At 45.6% G+C, this 24352-nt stretch overlaps 2 protein-coding genes across 2 annotated transcripts in view; both read left to right on the plus strand.

The window, feature by feature from the left end:
* The first annotated feature begins 5846 nt into the window (after nucleotides 1-5846).
* TRMT12 (tRNA methyltransferase 12 homolog) lies at nucleotides 5847-11019 on the plus strand. Its single transcript, XM_029923775.1, has 2 exons — nucleotides 5847-7324; nucleotides 10804-11019. Exon 1 carries the CDS (start codon nucleotides 5972-5974, stop codon nucleotides 7289-7291), a length of 1320 nt encoding a protein of 439 aa, XP_029779635.1. The 5' UTR covers nucleotides 5847-5971; the 3' UTR covers nucleotides 7292-7324; nucleotides 10804-11019.
* A 13037-nt stretch (nucleotides 11020-24056) lies between these two features.
* Nucleotides 24057-24352, plus strand: part of RNF139 (ring finger protein 139) — a 13833-nt gene continuing 13537 nt past the window's right edge. Inside the window, exon 1 of the mRNA XM_029924017.1 lies at nucleotides 24057-24340. The gene's annotated coding sequence lies outside the window, so the exon portion shown is untranslated. The remainder of the gene's footprint in view (nucleotides 24341-24352) is intronic.

The raw sequence follows: 24352 nt of genomic DNA on the forward strand, positions 1-24352 counted from the left end.
CAGGAAAGAGACTCGCATGTGCCGCCTGTGAGAAATGAGCGGGGTTCAATGGCGCACTAGCAGAGGCATGCGTTCCTTCAGATTAGGGCGAGCAGTACCAGGGAAGGTGGGAGGAAGTGACGCCCAAGCCGAGTTTAAGAATAAGGAGGGATGGGGCGCCTGGGTGACTCCGCGCTGATTCTTGGTTTCAGCTCATGTCATGACCTCATCATTCATGAGTTCAAGTCCTGCATCTGGCTCTGCGCTGACAATGTGGAACCTGCTTGGAATTCTTTCTCCTTCTGTCTCTGTCCCTCCTCTGCTCTCCCTCTCTCTCATTCTCAAAATAAATAAATAGAAATTTATAATAATAAAGAAAAAAAAGAATAAGGATGGGCTAGGTGGAGATGAGGGACAGGAATTACGTCTTCTCTCTGGGCTGCCTTCTCTCATAACTTCTGTAGTGATTTCCTAAAGCCTAAAGGTGAATGGACCAACCAGTGAAAAGCATCCAGTGGGCAGAAGGAAGATGGAGAGTACATGCACAGAGTCCTCACTATAGCCATACAAGGAAGTGATGAAATCCCTAAGCCCTCCCTTTGGAAATGCCACTGTCTCTTTGCTCACAAAGCATCCCCTGGTGGAGGCATCTTGTAATACAAATACTCTCAGTCTGTGCCTCTCTAAAAAACCCCCCAGGCTTTGATCTGCACTTCTCTGAGCTCTAGTAGCTGTGCACTTTACTTATAAATCTTGGAAACGAGTTGCAGAGCTAATCCAGTATGTACTTCATTACTTGTATGCAGATATAGAAATTAAACATAGGAGACACAAAAAAATGAAAGAAGAAAAATTTAGTATTTCCCCTCCTTACCCACTACATTCCATCATTTTAGAGACCTCTGAACACTGGTATTGTCAGATCGTGCTTGACGGCAGCGTGGGATAATGGTTAAAATGTAGACTCATGAGTCAGTTGGCCTGGATATGAACCCCGGCTGCACCATTTCCCAGCTGTGTGACAACCTTAATATCCTCTTTTAAAAAAACATGAATGGGTAAAAAACAGTTCTTGGAAAAGTTTATTACTATAAAACATTGAAATTAGTACCTGGCACTGTTATAGGTCAACTTATAAGATATCAGAGAGCTTACTGTATATAAGTTCGGTTTAAACTCCCATTCTGGGGGCGCCTGGGTGGCTCAGTCCGTTAAGCGTCCGGCTTCGGATCAGGTCATGAACTCACAGTTCGTGGGTTCAAGCCCCACGTCGGGCTCTGTGCTGACAAACTAGCTCAGAGCCTGGAGCCTGCTTCAGATTCTGTATCTCCCTCTCTCTCTGACCCTCTCCTGCTCGCACTGCCGCTCTCTGTCTCTCAAAAATAAATAAAAAACATTAAAAAATTAAATAATAAAAAAGATTTCCTCCTCTTAAAAAAAAGAAATAAAAACTCCCGTTTGGGCAATCTGGAAAGACCCTAAGAATGCAACTCGATAAGGAACATTGTAACCTGAAGTTTAACTTGTTTTTCAAGATTCTGTTGGGGCGCCTGGGTGGCTCAGTCGGTTAGGCGTCCAGCTTCAGCTCAGGTCATGATCACACGTTCGTGTGTTCGAGCCCCGCGTCAGGCTCTGTGCTGATGGCTCGGAGCCTGGAGTCTGCTTCAGATTCTGTGTCTCCCTCTCTCTCTGCCCCTCCCCGCTCATGCTCTGCCTCTCTCTGTCTCAAAAATAAATAAAACACTAAAAAAAAAATTTTTTTTTAAAGATTCTGTTAAGTAACCCCACCCCTCTACTAAGACCTGGCTGAAAGTGACCTAGTCACTGTCATTCAAGGTATCTTAGGTGTCTAACTATGACTGCTCATTCTAAAGGGACAAAGAACTTTACAATGATAGGTTCCTGCCAAAACTAACGTCTGTGTATTACAATGTAATTGGCTACTAAGGAATGCTGTGAATTGTAATTGGTTAACTAAATGATGACATGTTCTGTTCATATAATCTCACTGCCGCCTTTGTTAGGCGCCATTCTCTGCTCCTTAACACCAGGGAGATCAGGTTTGGCCTGGCCGTGATAAAAGCATGTGGCCGTGAATAAAATTATGCCTCGCTTCTATTCGGCGTTGGTGGTCTTTTCGTAATCACCCCGCAACAGGCACATGATAAGCACTTTATAAATGTTACTTATTATTTTCCTCAGTGTCACTATTAAAAATACCTTTAAATCTGGGGTGCCTGGCTAGCTTAGTTAGTGGCATACGTGACTGCTGATCTTGGGGTAGTGAGTTTGAGCCCCATGTTGGTTATGGATCCCATTTAAAAAAATACTTTTAAATCTTTTTAAATTTTTTTTTACATTTATTTTTGAGAGACAGAGAGAGACATAGTGAGCAGGGGAGGGGAAGAGAGAGGAGACACAGAATCTGAAGCAGGCTCCAGGCTCTGAGCAGAGCAAGTGTTCAGCACAGAGCCCAACACGGGACTCAAACCCACGAACCGTGAGATCATAGCCTGAGCCAAATTCCAATACTCAACTGACTGAGCTACCCAGGCGCCCTTAAATCTTTTTTTTAAAAAAGTTTCCTCTAAAATTTTAAAAATCCTGGGTGGGATGAAAAGGAAAGAGAAGTCTGGAAGGACTTCTAGAGAAAAATGATACACCCAATTATATTCAAATTTTCAGTTTGCTGAGTGAAAATGAAGGCAAGAGTCAGCTTAGCCCTTTCTTAGCTGAACTATGTTATTAAAACTTGGTAGATGTTGGTCTTCGCTCTTACACGTCTGCCTCCTGTCTTTTATCCAAACCCCTCTCCGGAGCCCCTTTGTTGTTTCCAGGGTTTTTTCCGTTTACTGCATAGAGGAATGCGGCTCAATGGCTGATGCCTGCTCACTCTCCCTTCTGTGTCCTCAATTAACCCCATAATCCAAAAATAAAGCCAGTCCACTTCCCAGCCTCCCCAGCAGTCAGGGGTGGCCTGGGAACCCCTTTCTGTCCCAGAGGGCTGGGTGGGGGTCGATGGGGGAGACACTTCTTTCTCTTTGTTCTGCCCTATTCTTTCTGCCTCGGTTTGCTCACAGAGCCTAGCAATGCCATGAACATATTGAAAGGTCAAGGATAAAGGGGTCACGCTAAGTCTGAGGAGGAGGCTGGTTTACGGGGGAGTTCCTGAAGATGACCCAAGCTCTGGACTTCCTTTTGTATTAAAAAATATGTATATCCCCACCCACTATTGAGCTGTTGTTTCTTGGAGGTTTTATTACTTGCTGCCAAACACGTTCATATCAGTAAGGCCAACAGAGCTGAGTGAAGAAAGGCCCTTGGAGAGTGGTAGCCCCACCCCCACCCCACCCCCCCAGACACCCAAGAACTTTGCTCAGAGGCTGCAACTACTTTGGTGCTGGTTGTTGCTGCCATCTAGTGGCAATGACTTGGAACTAAAACACTCACCTGGGCCAAAGACCGTTTTTCCTTCAGATCTTTCTTCTTTCCTTCCATTATTCATTCATGCATGCATGCACCCACAAACTCACGTGTTCATCCTACAAATATTTTATGAGAATGTACTATATGTGGCAGGTTCTCATAAATACAATAAGGAAATACAATAATGGGGGAAACCCAGCTCCTTACCCCCTTGAAACTTATACATGAGTGGGAAAGTAGCCAACAATCAAATCAAAGCATGAAAATATAACTGGAAAGGGTTCTAAGAGAACATGGTGCCATGAGAATCATTGGCAGGGAGTTTCCTTGTTGGGGAGATGGACAAGAGGTTAGAGAAGGCTTTCCTGAGGGTGTTGTGATTGGCCTTAGGAATCAGGCCTTAGGAAGGGAGTTTTCTGGGCAGTGGGACCAATCACGAAAGTGAGCTCAGCAAAGAGAGGGAGTGTGTCGAGTACACTGGAATGAGAGAACCATGTTAGATTAGTACTTGATCCTAGGCATGTGTGTGTGTGTGTGTGTGTGTGTGTGTGTGTGTGTGCGCGCACGCGCGCACGTGCAAGTGGGTTAGAGGCAGAGAGAGAATCCCAAGAAGGCTCCAGGCTGTCAGTGCAGAACCTGACATGGGGCTTGATCTCACAAACCATGAGATCATGACGTGAGCCAAAACCAAGAATAGGATATTTAATCAAGTGAGCCACCCAGGGGCCCCTCGGTATTTTAGTTTTTGAATTAAGGCTATGGTTGTTAACTATAATGATTATAATATAATAATGACCTGATCCTAAGCCGAAAAGATACAGGCTAACAGACAGCCGGGGAACACTCCACCACCAACAGCAGAAAACACATTCTTCTCCAGTGCACGTGGAACATTCTCCAGGACAGACCATATACTACGTCATGAAATAAAGCCTCGGTAAACCTAAAAGGCTTGAAAGTATATACAGTGTGTGCTCTGGCCACCGTGGAACGCAATTACGAATGAAATAAGGCGAGAACTTCTTATATTTAAAATTTTTGTTGGGGCACCTGGGTGGCTCAGTCAATTAGGCATCTGACTGCCTCAGATCACGACCTCACAGTTTGCAAGTTGGAGCTCTGAGTGGGGCTTTGTGCTGACAGCTCAGAGCCTGGAGCCTATTTCAGATTCTTTGTCCCCCCCTCTCTCTGCGTCTACCCTGCTCATACTCTCTCTTTCTCAAAAAATAATAAAATCTAAAAATTTTAAAAATAAAATAAAAATGTTATTAAAATTTGCTATTTTGGGGGCGCCTGGGTGGCTCAAGAGCGTCCAACTCTTGGTTTCGGCTCAGGTCATGATCTCATGGTTGGTGGGTTCGAGCCCCGTGTCGGGCTTTGTGCTGACAGCTCAGAGCCTGGACCTGCTTTGGATTCTGTGTCTCCCTCTCTCTGACCCTCCCCTACTCATGCTGTCTCTCAAAAATAAATTTAAAACAATTAAAAAGAAAAAAAGATTCTCTCTCTCTCTCCCTCTGCCCATTTCCCCAACTTGTGCTCTCTCTCTTTCAAAAAAAAACCTTGTTATTTTTTAAATTTTTTATAAATTTAAACATTAGAAAGTTTCGAGCTCTGGGTATCATCATATAAATTATTCAAATCCCATCACAATAATGGAACATTCAATTATGGTATAATGTACTTTGTAATGTGACTAGGTAGCTCTTTATAGAATAAAGCAAAACTTATGAAAAAATTCTTTACCATCCTGGAGCTTTACTTCAAATACTCTGACATAACATAAAGGGAGTAAAAATAATAGTATGTTATCAGTGTAACAAAGAAGGGTGGACAGTCCACTCAGGAAGCTGTGAGACAAGGTCTAGGGCAATGTTCCTGGCACAGAGAGAAGCAGGTTCTCTGGGGAACTGGGCAGCAGGTAAAGTCCATTCAAAATGGAGGCGGCTTTGTTGTGAGCACTGAGGGCAAGGGGTTGGGGGCATAAGTAGAAGAAAAGTCCCAGGTTTGTGACATGAGCAACTAGGGAGATTGGGAGGGGCATTTCATGAGCTGAGTTCATTTTGGAAGTATCGAATGTGAAGCGTCTGGGAAACATCAACTGTGGTGGGGGGAGGTGAGGGGAGGTGGACAGGCATACCCAGAAGAAGCAGCATTCAGTGAGGTAGGAGGAAAAGCAATAGAATGTGTTCTTCAAAGTGCAAGAAAGGGATAGCTTGATCTCTCCTCCATGCTCACAAAGCACTTGAAATTGCAACTCCAATAGCACTTAACTTATGCCATCAAAGATATTTGTGAGTATACATATGAATCAGAATAGAGTTCTGTGGAGGGAGGTTAGCAACCACAACAAAGATGGCGGCAGCAACCTCACCACGGCAACGAACGGCGACGCATTTGTCGACAAACGCACCAGCCTTTAGTTCCGGCCTGCCGGTCTGACGTCACTTCCGGCTCCGACTAGCGGGGTGCGCGCAGCTTTTCCGGCTGTTGTGGATATACCGATCCTGGTGGGTGGAATCTGCGTGACTCTCACGGAGGGACTCAGAGAGAATGGGGCGCCAGCGACATGGAAAGGGAAGGTGGGAAGCCCGCGGCCGTTGTCGCTGTTGTGACTGAGCTTCGGTTTACCCAGCGATACAGGGAATATCTCGAGAAGCAGAAACTCTTGGATAGACGGCACCGTGTGGAAAAGATGCCGGATGGCACCGTGGCGCTACCCGTGTTGGGAGAGGCTCTCCCTGAGCAGCACCTGAGGGAGCTGAGGAATCGTGTGGCTCCAGGCAGCACCTGTATAGTAACCCAGCTCCTGGATCCACTTCCCTCCAAGAAGGCTCAGAGTTGTTCACCTGCCCAAAGGCTGTATCTTGAAGTGCGTCGCTGGGTAGAGGGCCGGGGAGTGACGTGGTCAGCTGAGCTGGAGGCTGATTTGCCCCGATCTTGGCAACGACATGGTAACCTCTTGTTGCTGAGTGAAGACTGTTTCCAGGCCAAGCAGTGGAAAGATCTGGAACCAGAACTCTGGGAGACTGTTGCGTCGGCACTTGGCGTCCATCGTGTGGCCAAACGAGGGCGGGTATCACCAGATGGCACTCGAACACCAGCAGTGACTCTGCTGCTGGGCGACCATGGCTGGGTAGAGCATGTGGATAATGGGATCCGATATAAGTTTGACGTGACCCAGTGCATGTTCTCCTTCGGAAACATCACCGAGAAGCTTCGAGTGGCCTCGCTGCCCTGTGCTGGAGAAGTGCTGGTGGATCTCTACGCAGGGATTGGCTATTTTACGTTGCCCTTCCTCGTGCATGCTGGTGCTGCCTTCGTCCACGCCTGTGAGTGGAACCCCCATGCTGTAGTTGCCCTGAGGACTAATCTTGAGATCAATGGAGTGGCAGATCGGTGTCAAATACACTTCGGGGATAACAGAAAACTGAAGCTCTCAAACGTTGCAGACCGAGTGAACCTGGGGCTGATTCCCAGCTCTGAAGAAGGCTGGCCCATTGCCTGCCAGGTGCTCAGACAGGATGCTGGGGGCGTTTTGCATATCCACCAAAATGTGGAATCTTTCCCAGGGAAGAATCTCCAGCCTCTTGGAAGCAGTGAAATGGAGAACGGGCATTGGCCTCATCCTCGGCCAATTATCACTAACCAATGGACGAATGGAGCTACTGGGGATTCTAGGAGAAAAACACTGTCAGCAGCCACCAAACCCGAGTGGCAGAGGTGGGCAGAATCTGCAAAAACTCGTATTGCCACCCTTCTTCAGCAGGTGCACAAGAAACCGTGGAAGACACAAATCCTGCACATCCAACCAGTGAAATCCTATGCTCCCCATGTGGACCACATAGTCTTGGATTTGGAGTGCCGCCCCTGTCCTCTAGTTGGCTAGAGAAGGTGGATCCCGAGACACAAGGATCTACATGTGAGTGACAATGCGTAAGTTTAGGCTGGGTTCTCCCCCCTTTTCTCCTCGCAACCTATTTTAATATTTTGTGGCCCTGAAAGCAGGCCCTAGACCATTCCAAGTCATTGCATTTGTCTTCTGTTAACACAGTGGGAATGAACTACCTATCTGGGGGAAGCAATGTGCCCCATTAAAATGAGGCCTGGGCATTTCTGAATTCTGACCTCAGTTCTGTTTTACTTTGGGCACGTGATTCCAATATGCTTTTGGCCTTGAGTTTCCTCATGTGCAAAACGAGGCTTTCTTTGAGCGGTCTCATATAGCTGTTATCTAATGAGCAGTTGTACACAGGGCGTTGGGTATTCCAGAGTGAAAGACACAGTGCTGTTTCCAAAATCACACCAGCAACAATCTGGAAAATTGGCCACCAGCGTGAGACCAGGATGGAAGCAGGGAGACCTGTGACGAGGTTTCTGCAGTGGTCCGGGCAGGAGATGATGGTGGCCCGGACTAGGGTGATGGCAGTGGGAAGTGGATGGATGGAGATATAAAATCGATAAGACTAAGCTACAGTCCAAAGCAATCAATGATGCAGCTCTGTTATTAAGATGGACTGAATTAGAAAAGGAAGAGGATAAGAATTACTCTAGTGTGTTAACTCCATTCCCTTACTTTAGCTTTCCTAAATGACTGTTGGGGAGGAAGTCTTCTATATCGGGTTTATTGTTGTAGAAAAAAGGTTAAGAATGATTGTTTTAAGTTATAGGGAAACTAGATTTCCAGCTTTAAGCTTGTACAATAGGCTAGCTATTTTATTTGAGAGAGAGAGAGAGAGCACGAGCAGGGGCAGGGCAGAGGGAGAGAAGGAGAGCAAGAGCGAGAGAGTCCTAAGCAGATTCCATGCTCAGTGCAGACACCAGCGCGGGGATCGGTCTCACGACCCTGGGATCATGTCCTGAGCTGAAATCAGGAGTTGGAAGATCAACCGACTGAGCCACCCAGGCACTTCTAAGTGAGCTATTTTTTTTTTTAACTTTTTAAATGTTTATTTTTGAGAGAGAGACAGAGTGCTAGGAAGGGAGGGAGGGCAGCGAGAGAGGGAGACACAGAATCCGAAGCAGGCTCCAGACTCTGTGCTGTCAGTGCAGAGCCTGACGCAGGGCTCAAACTCATGAATCCCGGAATCATGACCTGAGCCGAAGTTGGATGCTTAACCAACTGAGCCCCCCACGCTCAGCTATTTTTAAAGTTCAAATTAAACTCTTAGATGCTAACAGGCCTCCGATTCCCTTTTCATCTTCCTTCTCGGGGGCCATGGCGTCAGCATCAGGAGCTCTGGGGAATGTGAGGTATTCTGCCCTTTCTCAAGCCTCACTTTCCTACTGGCTGTCTGCCAGCACCACTGTTTACCGCTGGAATGACTAATTGCAGAGAAACACTGTTTACCCTTGGGATGACTAATGGTTGAGAATCACTCTTCAGAGCTTTGTTTTTGTGCACTTTGAAGCCATCTGGCTTGTTTGCCTGAAGGACACAGGAACGTTGTGCTTTCTCAGGATTAGAACTGCGTCTGGCGTTCGGCTGGCTGGGGTCGGGCGGGGGCTGCTTGTCCTCAGAACAGCATCAGTAAGGACAGACAGGGTTGGTGCTGTTTATGCTTCCACACAAATTAAGTGCCTACTGTTTATAGGAGCGGCAGATGCGTTGGATACAGACCCTGTCTCTGAGGAGCTCACAGCCTAGCAGCAGAAATAACATAAAAACTCAAAGAGGCGGAATACAGTAGGTACCGTAGGAGCAATTGCACCAGGTAGAAGTGCAAAGGTGGAGAGGAAACGTTTTGAGAATGGGGAAGCCTTCAGAGAGGTAGTGTCTGAACCGGCTCTTAAAAACTGGGCAAGATTTTGTTAACAAGTCAGACTGGAAACGGATTCTAGTGGAAGAAACTAGGAAGTGCAGAAAGTTTGCTCAGAAAATGTTTGGAGCATTGTCACTAGATCAGCTGGGAACAGAGGAAGCAGTGAGACATGTGTTGAAGATGGAGGTCGTTGTAAGGATTAAAAAGAACTGTGTCTAGTACCCAGGAAGCCCCCAGGAAATGTTCGCTGTCGCGTGATCCCACCACAGAAGGGGGCCTGATTGTGCCATCACCACCCCCCGGGGGCCTGCCTGGGCCTGCCTGTGTTTGTTCTGCTCTTTCACATGATGGTTTCCCACACGTGTGCCTGCAGCTTCTGTGCCTCAGACTACAAATGCCGCGCTGGGGCCTGAGTCAGTACAGGAGGTAGGCAGGCAGGGGAGAGACAGTGCGGAAGGGGAGTCAGGGAGCCCCACGTCTAGGGGCTTTCTGACGTCAGCTGCGGATGCGCAGCAGACTTCGGATACACCGGGATGATTTCAGTCACCCTGTTACATACACACAGGCCTTGAGTGGTCAGTGGTGAAGGAAGATTGACATGGATTCTGTCTTCATAGAATTGCAGTTCCACTCATACACTGCCTGGCTTCTCTTCCTCTGTGACCTGGGGCGGTCTCTCGAGATTTAGTGTCCTCCTCTCTGCCTGTGGGCTAACAAGTGTGCATATCCTGAAGGACACGAGTTAGGCTTAAGCTAGTTAACGTCCCTCAACTGTCAGCACCATGACTGGCATACGGTGACTACCTCAGTCTCTGTATAAGGCAAACTACCATTTCCTAGTTTGGTCATAAGGAATCGCTCTACATTTGCTTTAGTTAAAGTAGAATGACCTTGTTTTGAAAATCCATTCGTTGATTAATTGGGATGTGCTGTGTACTCTCTCTGTCAGGCACTGTGCTGAGGGCCAGAGACACAGAGGTGAGTAAAGCTGAGTCCTGAGGGGCACGTGACTCTTGATCTCAGGGTTGTAAGTTCAAGCCCCGGGTTGGGTGTGGTGATTACTTAAAAATAAAGTCTTAAAAAAAAAAAAAAAGCTGAGCCCTGGCCAGAATGGGAGGGATCACTTCTGGTGACAGGGACACAGAGGAAACAGTGTTAGTACTGTGCGCTAAGTGCTGAAATAGAAACAGACGGGTGTTTACAGGCGCACACAGGGAGGCAGCCGCCCACGTTTGGGGGTGTGGGTGGGGGAGGTAGCGAGTGTGACTGGGAAGGTGGAAGTAGGGATGCCTCAACTGAGAGATTAAGAATGGGCCGAGGGGCACCCGGGTGGCTCAGCCGGTTAAGCAGCCAGGTCTCTTGGTTTCAGCTCAGGTCATGGTCTCACAGTTTCATGGGTTCAAGCCCCAAGTTGGATTCTGCACAGACTCTGCAGAACCTGCTTGGGATTCTCTCTCTCTCTCTCTCTCTCTCTGCCTTTCCCCTGCTCTCTCTGTCTCTCTCAAAATAGATAAACTTTTTTTAAAAAATGATGAACAACAACAACAACAAAGAATGAGTTGGAGTTATGTGTGAATGGAAGAAAATAAAGGTCCCTTAAACCTTTTCTCCACCTTGAGTTTATCCACTTACATTACAGTCTTCGAGCCCTCGCTGGATTGGCCTCCTCAGGAAGAGGCACCTAATGGAACCAAGGAAAAAAGACTGAAAGGATCAGGAGGCTCCTGGAGTCTCTGTCACCTCAATCCAGGAATGTGTAAAAGCACCGAAGGCTTCCTTTGTGAGCATCAGTATTATTAGTGGCCAGTTAATGCACCACTTGATGGAGAGGTTGTGATTAAAAAACAGAAATGAGGGGCGCCTGGGTCGCTCAGTCAGTTGAGCCTCCGACTTCGGCTGAGGTCAGGATCTCACGTTTGTGGGTTCGAGCCCCATGTCGGGCTCTGTGCTGCTAAGCTCAGAGCCTGGAGCCTACTTCTGATTCTGTGTGTGTGTCTCTCTCTGCCCCTCCCCATCTCATGCTCTGTCTCTCTGTATCAAAAATAAATAAAACATTAAAAAATAAAAAACAGAAATGATAATTTTATTAAACTCCCTCAACTGTGAGTTGCTTTATTCATTAACTTCATGATTTTAGTAAGTTATGCGCATCTATTCATCTAGGGAGTATAATGTATGCATTTTAAATAAAAAACAGAAATTTAAAATGAAGAGAAACAAATAGCATTTTGAGTTCACTGTCTCACACTCTGGACACATGTCAACGTATGTTATTCTGAACGGCCTCAGGGTGCGGCCACTTCCCACTGGGCAAGCCGTAAAACTTGTCATTTTTTTGCCTTTTGGTAGTTTCCTCTTGTGTGTACTGATCGATGCTCAGCGGATGCTGCAGGGGAATGGTTGGCAGATCTCTGGGCCTCTCTGTAGCCCTCTCCTCTTTGGCATGCCACCCTCTGAACTCCTTACTGGGCTCCTGGGACTCCCAGTACCATCGCCGCCGCGGGGAGTCCGAGGGGCTCCACCCGCCTGCCCCCACATCCTGCTCATCTGGGAACTTTCTCCAGGCAGTGAGCTGGGGGGCGATTACGTGGCTCAGCTTGTTTTTATCCCATGGATTACTGTCCTTCGTTGCTGTGTCTGGTGTCTTTGAGGGAGGTTGTCTCATATTTTGTGTAGCTTTTTTTTTTTTAACTCTTTATAAGTTTATAATAGTGGATAAATTTACTAGTTTTCACAATTACTGAAGAAGTTCACTCTAGCAATAATAGATATATATAAATACTTAAGATGACACAAAATTCCAACATATAAAGTCCATCAGAAATTCTTACCACAATGGTACGTAGAATCCCTGCCTATATTACAAACATATTATAATATGTAAACAATATTGACAATAAATACAATGGCAGTTTCTGATCAGATTTGAGCCTTGCCTGCAAGATTACTTCATCAACAATCACATAATTTCAGAGAGGCCAAAAACTGTCAGAATAGGTATTTGTCTCTGGCTTTTTAAAGGTTAAGGTTGAATCAAAGGCGAATAGAAAATAATGACTATGAGGCTGAAACTGTATTTTGGAACACCCCGCACATGCACACACATGCATCCATCACACATGCGGATCCTGTCGTCTCCCAGATCGAGTGGCCTGTGCAGCAGCGCTCTGTGTACACTCTTAGGTATTTATTGATGGACAGATGATCCTAGTTTCTTTTTTTAGTAATTCAATTTTATTTTTTTAAATGAAAGCTGTATGTATGCATAGTCTCAATTCAAGTAAATGTAACAAAACCTTATGAATAAAACCTTACGTGGGCTCTGTCCTACACAGCTCCTTCTCTCTTATTTTTGTGTCTACTTTCAACGATTTCAGCTGGGCCCGTGTGCCAAAGGGGACACAGGATCTAAGCAGTGTGTCCCAGCCGGAGCCGTGAGTGTGTGTATGGAACCAAGCCCTGAGTGTGCTGGGTGAGAAGCGGTTTGCACCCATGTGGGACCCCCTCCCCCATTATTGTGTAGTCTGAGGACAGCTAGACCATGTGAACATTTCCCAGAGCATCCTACTGACCTGCTGTACTTACAGCATTGAACTAATTAGGCCAGTTAAACAATGAGCTATATTGTACTCTAAAGAAAGGAAAATAATCACTAATATAATGCAGCAACCTGTTACATCAGTGAGATTTTTTAGGGTTCCTGGTCTGCTTGAATGCTAAGATTACTCCTTCATTGTAAAGAAATTTTTCCATCTCACCCACTCGTCAGCATCCCTCCCATCAAGGAAGCACACCAAGCTCTATATGCCCCTCCGTGGGCATTCAGAACACGAGGTCACTGCTCTGACTCCTCTCCTGGGTGACACAGGAGGCTGCCAGTGTTCAGTGGGATTTCTGAAGCAGAGGCTGCAGTGGAATTAGCTTTGTTTCAGGGGCCATTCAATCCGGGAGATTCTATGGGACAAGAGTATCTGTGATAAGCAAAGCAAGCATGGGAGTTTAGGACAAGCTCCAACGGGCAGATCACAAGGTAGTCTCAGGTAGAGGTCTGTAGCAAGGCCAGGCGATATGCAGCAGAGAACCGTGTATCATCCAAAAATGGCTCTTGGCATGCTAGAATCTGAGCATCTCCTGGGACACTGGGTAACCATGTAGCTAGAGTTGCCCATCATGAGCTGAGTTTTGTCAGACTCTTCAAGTGAAACCATCACAAGATGGAAGTGGTACATCTGGGATGGATGACAAGGGGAGCCAGAGGAAACGAGTAGGTGCACAGGTTGGTGGCCAGACCCCTGTGTCATATTTTTAACTCTTGCATCAATGCCCTTCCCTTGGCTCACAGTTTTGGCCACTTGAGAGGCTCTTCTGTCTTGCTGATAAAGGATATAAATGCAAAGCTAAGTTCATTGATAGGTTTTCTTGGGATTTGGGTTCAAAACCAAAAGAGACTGCTGCAACCCTACAGCCCTACTCAGGAGTGGTCCTAAAAGACAGCAGGGAGGGGAATCTTTCCACAAGGCAGAATTGGGGGCAATACTCCTGGTCATCCACTTCGTCTGGAAAGAGAAGTGGCCTGAAATAAGAATATACCTTCAGGGCAAGTGGCAAATAGGTTAGCAAATTAATCAGGGGCCTGGAGTGGGAAAGATTAGGTCAGGGACAAGGAAGCCTGGAGAAGAGGCAGTGGGGGAATCTATGGGATAGGATATATGAGTAACAAGCTGTGTATTTGGTAAGTGCCTACTGAAGACATGCACATGGAGGAGGAACTTAACAAGTAAACAAGTGCAGGGGACCAGCCCACGCACCGTAGTCTTAAGGGTCTCTGAGTAGGGGGTTGGTGTCGGCACAATATCTATAAGAAAGAACACAGACAACGTGAATGGTGGTAATACCACACTTTACTAAGATGGTCAGTGTCTTATATACCATAGGTGATTACATATTTTTTTAATGATTACATAGTTTATGGTCCTTGAAGTAAAGACATGCTCTAGAAAGGATCATTCTTATCAGGGAAGAGAGAACAGGAGTAAAAAACAGGAACAAATAGATCACTACAAGAGGATTCCCTAACAAGAGTCTGTTTCTAAACATAAGCTGAAAGAATTCTCTTTGAGGAGTTTTACATTTCTTAAGGCCCTTCAGCAGTTATTTATGGGCAAGACACTTATCCTTCAAGAAGTAAATCTTTGGCAGAGGATTGTGTTTACTCCCAACAGCAGACAATGAGGTAGAGACAAAAACAAAGTAAGGGAAGGCTGGAGTTACTGATTGACCCAAGTTGATTCAAAGCCTAAAAGTATATGCCTCTTTGGAAAGCAAGGAGAAAATCACAGGATGAACCGAAGCCACATGTGCGGCCCAGGAGGCCAAATGTTGTTTCACAGTCTTTCGACTTGTTCCGCAACTTCCCAAATAGTTCACCTGTGCCCCGGAGGCATAGCCACCAACGTCACTATATAGATTCTCCTGTGCCCCGGAGGCAGTGCTGTCAAAGGTCCCTCTGCGGGAGGTTTTTTGGCCTACTGGGCCCCAACAAACAAGAAGACATGGCCAGTTACTTTTAGCAGCTGCAGTCATGAGTTACCCCCGTAGCATAAAGGGCGTATGAATAAAGTCATGTTGCAGGGATGCCAGTTAGCAAGATGCCAACAGCATGACCTCTCCTCCCCAAGGAGCCGAGTATTCGGCACTGAGCCCTTGATACAACACCATCCCTCAAGGAAACCAAGCAGCTAATTGGTAGCAAGTGGATTACATTGGACTTCTGTCATGGAAGGGGAGTGATTCACCTTGACTAGAATCTTCCTATGTGCATCTGTGAGTTTGCCTTTCCTGCCCACAAGATGTTGGCCAGTGCTGCTCTCCAAAGGTTTACTTACAAGTGTTTGATCCATCAATATGTATTCTGTATAATACTGCCTCTGACCCGCAAAGGTGGTGTTTGGGTGGGCGCATGACCAGGTGATTCACCGATCCTTTCACATACTATACAACCAAGAAAATGCTGGCCTGGTGGAGTGGTGGAAAATCCAAACCCGAGCTTGGAGATAATGCCCTATGAATGGGATGCCATCAACCAGGATGCAGTATACACTCTAAATCAATACCCACTACATAGTGGGTGCCGTGTCCCATATAGATGGAAAATGCACAGCTAGAAATTAAAGGGTAGAAATAGAATTTCCACTGTAGTGGGCTAAACAATGTCTCCCAAATATGACCATGTGCTAATAACACAGAACCAGTAAATATATTATTTTGGCATAGTAAAAGGGACTTTGCAGGTGTGATTAAGTTCATCTCAAAATGGGGAAAGTATCCTGGGTTATCCATGTTGGCCCAATATAATCTCAGAGGTTTTTGAGGGAGGCAACACAAGTAGGGCGTGTGATGACCAAAGCAGGACAGGGCAACATAAGGAAGGGGCCATGAGCCAAGGAATGTTGGAGGCCTCTGGAAACTGAAAAAGCCCAGGAAATGGATTCTCCCCCAGAACGCTCAGGAGGAACAGAGCCGCTGACACCTTGATTCTAGACTTCTGACCTCCATAACTGAGAGAGAAGAAATTTACATTGCTGTAAGTCCCTAAGTTTGTGGTAATTTGTTATAGAAGCAAGTTAATACACCCATTTACTGGCCCTACTGGCCCCACTGGCCCCCATAGGGAGTTTGTACCTCCCATCTCCACAACTTTGTGAGATTAAAAGGCTGGTTCCTAATAGGGGAACTCTCATCAGGAGGGACAGTAATAGACCTTTCACACTTTAACCTACTGAGATTTCCCAGTCATGTCAGGCTCCTTGTGCTAAGAGACCAGCAGGCAAGGAGGAGCCCCCATTCTGGTTGGGGCTAAGTGAATCTGATCATCAGGAGGAAGGAGAATTATTGTCACACAGTGAGGGCAAGAAGGAGTGTATTTCTCACTCCACCCACTAGGGCATCTCTTGATACTTCCCTACCCAATATCAAGAGTAAAATGAGTGGCTTCCAAAATGACGCAGTAAGGGCCTCTGAAACCTGGCTTCTCCAGAAAAGTAACGTGCGGAGGACCGGCCCACACACCACTGCCTAAGGGCCTCTGAGTAGGGGGTTGGTGTCGGCACAGTATAAGAAAGAACACAAAGTGAATGGTGGCAGTATTGCACTTCACTGTGATGCTTAGGATCTTTATATACCATAGGTGATTACATTTTGTCTTTATGATTACATTGTTTGTAACTCTGAGGTTTTAGGTAAGAATCACATGTTCCAGAAAGGATTATTATTTCCATGGGGAAGAGAACAATAACATAATTTATTACAGAGTTTCAAAAACAGGAATGAAATACATTAACGGGGGTCTTGTTCTACGCATATAGTATAATATTAACCAAAGCTTAAGAGAAGGCTATTTTTCTTTAAAGGCGAACATGATGATTTACAGGTAAAGTGCCCCTGACCAGGAAGGGAGTTCCAATCTGAAAATTTGCCCACTCACCGAAACTATAATTAAAGGTCATAGAAAACTAACTCCAGTCTCTAATCCATTCTGATCAAGAGGTCATGCGCACATTCTCTAAAACAAAGGAAAGTAGGACCCAACAAGCCATATGACACTGTACTCTCAGTCTCCCAGGAGAGTGACTCAATCCCGATCCTCAAATGAGGGACCCGACTGCACCAGGGGCGACCCACCATCTATGCTAGGGATATGTGCGTTCCTACTGGTAGTTCACAGCGGGATCTCAGCAGGCCTTTTGGCTGAATGGGCCCCTACAGTAATGAGAACACTGGCAAAAACTGTCAATATCAACTTTTCTTTTTAGAACTTTAGAAACTAAGAGCTGGCAGCAATCTGAAGATTATTTTTAAAACTGCTAAATTTTGATTAAAAAGGTAAACTCTGGCACTCTAAAGTGCCCAACTCCCACCCCCACCCCCCACTCTAATACAAGGTAAATTATTCTTAACTATAAGGAGAATGCTTCCAATGTGATTCTCCTGTTAAATAATATGCAGCCTTTGTCAGACACATTATATTGCTGAGCTTTTTTTTATCCTTTTCCACTGCACTGTAGCGTCACTTTTTATCATAAACCAGGTGACCGTACATGTGGGGGCTGTTTCTAGACCTTGTTCCATGTTTAGTTACTCTATCCAAGCATCAATACTATCTTGTTTAAATTATTATGGCTTTACAATAGGTCCTGATATCTGATCTAGTAAGTGATTTTTCATTGGGATTACATTGAACCTACAGGGTAAAATGGACATTTTTACAATATTGAAACTTCTACAAGGAACTCACCAAACTCCACACCCAAAAAACAAATAACTCAGTGAAAAAATGGGCAGAAGACATAAACAGACACTTCTCCAAAGAGGACATCCAGATGGCCTACAGGCACATGAAACGATGCTCAACATCACTCATCAGGGAAACAAATCAAAACCACACTGAGATATGACTTCACACCAGTCAGAGTGGCTAAAATGAACAAATCAAGAGTCTATAGATGATGGCGAGGGTGTGGAGAGATGGGCACCCTCCTACACTGTTGGTGGGAATGTAAACTGGTGCAGCTGCTCTGGAAAACAGTGTGGAAGTTCCTCAAAAAACTATCCATAGAACTCCCTTATGACCCAGCAATAGCACTGCTAGGGATTTACCCAAGGGATACAGAAGTGCTGATGCATAGGAGCACATGTACCCCCAATGTTCATAGCAGCAATGTCAACAATAGCTAAATCATGGAAAGCCTAAATGTCCATCACCGGATGAGTGGATCAAGAAGATGTGGTTTTATATATACAATGGAGTACTACATGGCAATGAGAAAGAATGAAATCTGGCCATTTGTAGGAAAGTGGATGTGGGAAGCGGCAGCACGGGAGGAATGACCGGTTGAGCTATAGCTCCTTAGAGGGAAGTTCCCCTTCTTGTCAAGGGGAAGCACCTCCTATAAGTAGAGCAACAAGCTCTCAGGACTCTTCCGTGCCCCTGATGTGTTTAAATGCCAAAGGTCCGGTTAGTACCTGACCTTTAAAAACAAGGGTCTACCACAATTCCTCCACCTTATCCCTTGAGAGTTCTCACCCTTCCATGAGGCCATCGGGAAGTACGCTTTAGCAAGCAGGGTCATAAGGGGAACAGTCTGGAAAATAAGGAACTTGACCTATTTTTATGCTTTGCTTAGTCAATAGTGGCTCCTGTGGTTATTGTATAAAAGCTGCAAACTGCTAATAAAGGATGACACTTTTGGTGCAATGGCTCTGAGTGTCCCTCCGGTCCCCTGACTCTCTGTCTCCTCTTTCTTCCTCATTCCCTTGCCTCGGGTCTCTTTTCAGATTGTCGCAGCGGGCCGTGACAAGTGGATGGACCTCGAGGGTGTCATGCTAAGCGAAATAAGTCAGGCAGAGAAGGATAGATACCATATGTTTGCACTCATAGGTCTAACAGGAAAACAGGAGAAACCTCATGGAGGACCAGGGGGAGGGGAAGGGGGAGGGAGAGTTGGGGAGAGAGAGGGATGCAAAACCTGAGAGACTACTGAATACTGAAAATGAACTGAGGGTGGAAGGGGGAGGGGGGAAAAGAGGTGGTGGTGATGGAGGAGGGCACTTGTGGGGAAGAGCACTGGGTGTTGTATGGAAACCAGTTTGACAATAAACTATTAAAAATAAAATAAAATAGAAATTAAAAAAATAAAATGAAATTATGCTATTAAAAAAAAAGAAACTTCTATCTTGAAGCTTTTGTTCTACTCTATGAGGTGGAGCTCTGCAATGAGCAGATTAGTGATTGTTAGAAACCTGGACTATAGGAACCTGTCTGGGATAAAGGGTCCTATCCTTCCAATCCATCTTCTTTGGGCTTGCCTTGGCAACTGTTTTGAACTTAGTATTACTTGTACTCTGCCTTTCAGCAGTATCCCGGCCCTCACTATTCTTGACCATCACTTTACATACTTAACATATTTGAATGCATTATCTATTTATAGTCTAATAGAAATTAAGTATTCTGAATGATTATCATATATAACAATCCGAGCTCCTGAGCCACCCACAGAAGCACTGCAAAGTGTCGTGAGAAATATCAGAAGGGTTCCAGTGACTAGCTCTCCTAAAATTTGTTCAACATACTAATTATTATCACATACTATATACCATACTGAGGCCTAAAATATATTATTTTGATTTATGTAGCCAGCATGAAAAATTACTTGCAGAGGATCAGATCATAGTCTCTGCAATCAGAAAACTATGAGTAGAAACCCGGCGCTGCTGCTGGTACTGTCCGTGTCTTTCACAAAGGCTGGTAAGACTGAGCTGGAAAATGCATGCTATGTGTTTCACATCTTATTGGGCAATATTAATCACTCTTTTCTTTTTCCCAGGCGAAGCTACTGATGGTTAGAGACTTTAAGTCCTCTGTCTAGAGATAGAGAACTAGTAAGAGGCAGAAGTGGGCAAACTTACTGCCAAGTGCGTAGAAAGTGCTTGGTAAAAGTCACAGGAATGAATGAAGGGAAGGAGTCAGTCTATACTCAACATTGATTGCAAATGCCTCTGTATTCTCTGTTGTTTCCTTCGTTAACTTCCTATTCATTTGGCATTTGGTTTTACAAAACCAGAAAGCCCAAATAGTAGCTGGATTTTGATGGGCATATCTGAAGTTTACTATAAGTGAGAAAAACTAGAATTTTGGGTCAGAAACTTTTTTTATTTTAAGTAATTCCAAAGGTCTGAGAAAAAGTTTTGGAGCATATCTGTCCCTTTTGGGGCTATTAATTCCTACCCTTCCTCCCAGCAGCCCCATCTTCCATTTGAAGTAAGTGCATTATACACTGGTGGGGGGGGGGCAGGGAGTTCTAAGTGCTCATTTCCCACTGCTTTCTCCCACCAAGGAAGCCACTTGTACCCAGCTAGCTTGTACAGCTAGATTAGGACACATGGTCCAGAAAGCTCGACCAATTGCATATCACTCTTGAAATTTGAAATCTTGAAGAATAATGAAAATCCCCCCCTAATAATTTCCCTTTCTACTTAAGATAACCCGGAATCAGTTCCTGTTGCTTAGAACAAAGATTTGGCAAATGCAAAGGTCAACAGAAAAGTCAAACAAATTTTTACACATTCTATTTCCAAATGCGTTTTAGAACTACTAAAAGGCACTCAGCCATTAAAGCCAAATGAACAGTTATTTTTAAACTGGTAATATTTTACACAGGTAATTCACATATATAGAGTGTGTCTGTGTGAATACACACACACCCTCCACACTGCTCTGAGTGGATTCAATATAAATACATACCTGAATTGTGCAACATTCAAGTTGATGTAGAAACTGAGCAAAGATTAAATTCAGTGAATTGCAGCTATTTCTTTGAAAGCTGATTTAATTTTTTTCATTGTGGTGGGTGTTATGGAGGGATTATTCTTATTGGAAATTTACCTTCTGTTTCGATGATGACTAACACAGACATTTCCTGATACAAAACTCAGAAAACCCTTGTAAAGATAAGCAAACATAACCTTTTGAAAAAAAAACAAAAAAACCAAAAAACAAAAAAGCCCTCAAAACACAAACAAACAAACAAACACAAACAAAACCGTTCTATTCCACTGAGATTTTTCTCCTTGTGTCTCTGTTTCATTCAGCGCATCTATTAAGTGGTATGGTAGTCACCTTTTTGGTAGTACAGGATATTTTTTGGTAGTACAAGAAGGGCATCCCTTCATCTTTACTTGCAGGTGATTATTTCTCCTAACTTAACTAGACCCCTAAAATGAAACCAGGCAACTGGAGCTCAGGCATGATGAAACTGAACTTAAAATACAGACCTGAGAGATGCCAAATGTAAAACAGAAAAGTACATTGCTGACATAGGCATTTTTCTTTTGAAAGCTTATCTTTTATTTTTAAAATTCCTACACTTGTTTTTAAAAAGCTTTTCCTGAGAGAGAGAGGGAGAGAACAAGCATGAGTGAGCACAGGAGGGGTAGAGAGAGAGGGAGAGAGAATCCCGATAGGGCTCTGTGCGGTCAGTGCAGAACCCTATGCGGGGCTCCATCCAACAAAAGGTGAGATCATGACCCCAGTTGAAATCAAGAGTCTGACACTCAACCGACTGAGCCACCCAGGCGCCCCCCACATTCCTAAGTTTTCTAGAAACTACCTCGGTAATATACATTTAATTTTAAGGTAGTATTTTAAAGTACTTTGCCAGAATCTTATTAAACCTCCGTTTTATAGATGGGGAAGTGAGATCTAGAGTTTAAAGGGATTTGCTTGAAGTCACGTAAGATGAGAACAGCTGTGTCCAAAAGTTCTTGGGCCAAACGCTATTTACTTTGATTAGAAATTCTTAAACTAATAAACTTACACCAAATTAAGATTAGAAACCATTAGAACATTAGTAAGTAAGGGCTGGAGCATTTTTGCAAGATTTTTATTTATTATTTACTACATTTAACTTTTTAAATAAAAATTGGGGAGCCCCTGAAGTATTTGATTCTCTATTTTGCGTGATCAGAATGTAATGGTACTCACCTGCTTTCTCTACCACACTCCTGTTTTAGATTAGTCCTTGCGGACTCTTTCCTCCTCAATAGCTTCTCTCTTGTTGCTTTAAATTGCAATCAGGGCAGAATAACAGGTGAGTTGAGAAGCTAATATATGTCTCCAAGGTGTCCTATATAAACCTTAATAGTCCTCTCATCTTATCAAGTTTGCTTTCCTTTGGGAACTTGGTCGGACTCACAAGGTTATTCCCCAGGTGTGCAATTTAGGAAAATGAGCCTGGCAGCAGGTAAACAGACTGATTTAGGGAAAGTGGTGATCATAATAATCATCATGAGGACACTGCAGTTAATCGGGTAAGCTACAGTAAGAGCTTGGGTTCGGATGGTGGCAGTGACAATAGAAAGGAGACAGGTACCAGAGACTGTGAAGAAAGAGTGGATACAATGTGGTTGGAGATTGGCTGTGGGTGTGAAAAGGAAGGAATCAAAGATGCCTGAAGTTCTAAGTTTCAGATAGTCCTGGATTCTAATCCACAGTACGACTCTTATTAGCTATGGCCGTTCTAGCTTACTACTTATATACATACTTTGTGATTTGGGTCATTTATCTAAGCCCCAGTTCCCTCCTCTCTAAAGCAGGGATAATCCTACCTACCCAAAGAAGGCTGATGCAAAGATTTAAGTAAAATGTAAAACCCTCAGCATGGTGCCCAGTACACAGCACTAGATAGATGGCAGTCATTATTAGCAGGGAGGAGGGGGTGGGGAATAACAACAAAAGGTTAAAAACATGAGCCTGGGTAAGGAGTTTGGGTATGCATCAATCATCCTACCACACACAACTCCACCCAGAGAGAGGGGTGTTGGAGTTTTATACTCCTTTCCTCTAGAGGGTTTTTAACTAATAGAGGATAATCACCCACACCGAGCTCTGATACAAATGGATAGCAGAGTTCAGTCTGGGCTAGGATCCTAAATGAGCCAGGTTTTTTGGTTTTGTTTTTGTTTTTTATCCCCCTTAAGATGGCTGGGTTAGTAAAGCAGACTCTGGCCCAATTTACACTCTCATTTGCTGGTTAAAGAACAGAAAAAGAAGAATGACCGCATTATATTAATTTCATGGACAGGCAAGAAAATGTAGGGGAGGAATGAAGACCTTTCTTCGCGGTCCCATGTCCTGTGACTTGGGCTCTGGAAATTAAACTGACAAAAGAGAGATCAACAAGAGAAAAACAGGGTTTATCAACTCACGAGTGCACATACCCATGCTAGAAACTCAGTGATGAATGACTCAAAAGGGTGGCTACCATTTGGGGCTTAATGTAGTATCTCAACAAAGAATAATTTTGCAGAGAAGTGACAAAAGAAAAGGGGATTAGGCTTTTAGGGACTGCAAACGGGTAAGGTAAAAACGTATGGAGGAAGCGAATGGAAGCGAAGGGTTCATTCAGTAAGGTTTGTGGGTAACTCCAAGTCTGAGTTTGCCCTCTTCTTGGAAAGGGAGAGCGAAACACCTTTACAAATAGAAATTTATGTCCTGCTTTTTAGGCGAACGGTGGCAGTAAGGAGGGCAGGCAGGGATCATAAGGAATTTTAAGCGTCTGCCGTTTCTCTATCTTCAGCTCAAATAATCTTTATCAAAGTGGCATATTTTGGGGTGGCACATTCTGATCCCCTACAAAAACAGAAGTATGGCTTCTTCCTGAGGGGATAAGAAGGGACTGCCTGGGCGTGCAGACCTCAATCACCAGAAACAAAGAGCCCTGGGTTCTTGCCCTTAAGTCACAAGTGGCCCTTGACATTCGCAAAGTGCGGCCGGTGAGTGTCCTCAGTTCCGTCCAATTGGGTAGAAGACACGGAAGGTGAAGAGCAAGAGCTGAGAGGAATGCTTTTCTGGGCCGCTCCGACCGCACCTAGCTCAGTGCCACGTAGCGCGGCCGCCGCACTAAGCGCGCTTAGCGACGCTGCTGCAGGACCCCAGGCGGCCCGCAGAGCTTTTCCCGGGATGTTTGCCGTCCCTCAGACGGGTCTCCGCGTGGGGTCGGGTAGGTCCCGCCCCTTCGCTTTCCTCCTCCCACACAGCTCGGAAGCACGTTTACGGGGCATTTAATGGATTATAATAAAGCAGCTAATAACTCCCGCCCACGGAGGCAGGGAGTCCCTGGCGGGGCAGACGACGCCACCGCCTCGGGTGAGGAAGCCTCTCAGGCAGGAGGGCGCGGCTGCCGCAGGGCGCCTGCGCCACCCGATGGCGCCAAAGCCGCGAAGGTGGGAGGAAACCATGGCAACGCCGCGAGACGTTTGCTACGCCGCGCGTGATGACGGTATGGGGAGCGCCCGTAACGCCGGATTATGACGCACTCGGCGGCGCGGGCTCCGCGGTCTCGCGTGACCGCGGACGCAGCCTCCTGGCCTCCAAACAGCAGCAACGGCAGAGGCAGGCGGGCGAGGTCAAGATGGTGGCTCCGCGGGCGGGGGAGGCGTTGGAGGGAGGAGGGGCCAGACCTTAGCCGGCCGGAAACACCGACACCCAGAGGCCTCCCGGGAGCCTCCGCCGCCTGCTCCTGCTCGAGAGACGCGAGCGGGCGGCGGGGCAGGCGGGGAGAGAGACCTGAGAGGAGGGCGGGCGGGGGCGGAGTCACCCGCCTCAGCCCCCGCCCCTGGCCGCGGTCCCGGGC

This window comes from Suricata suricatta, chromosome 15 (assembly GCF_006229205.1).
Source record: "Suricata suricatta isolate VVHF042 chromosome 15, meerkat_22Aug2017_6uvM2_HiC, whole genome shotgun sequence".
Taxonomy (NCBI): Eukaryota; Metazoa; Chordata; class Mammalia; order Carnivora; family Herpestidae; genus Suricata; species Suricata suricatta.

Bases quoted from the DNA above. Each gene is read 5' to 3' on its own strand.
- TRMT12 (XM_029923775.1), top strand. From the start codon at position 5,972: ATGGAAAGGGAAGGTGGGAAGCCCGCGGCCGTTGTCGCTGTTGTGACT.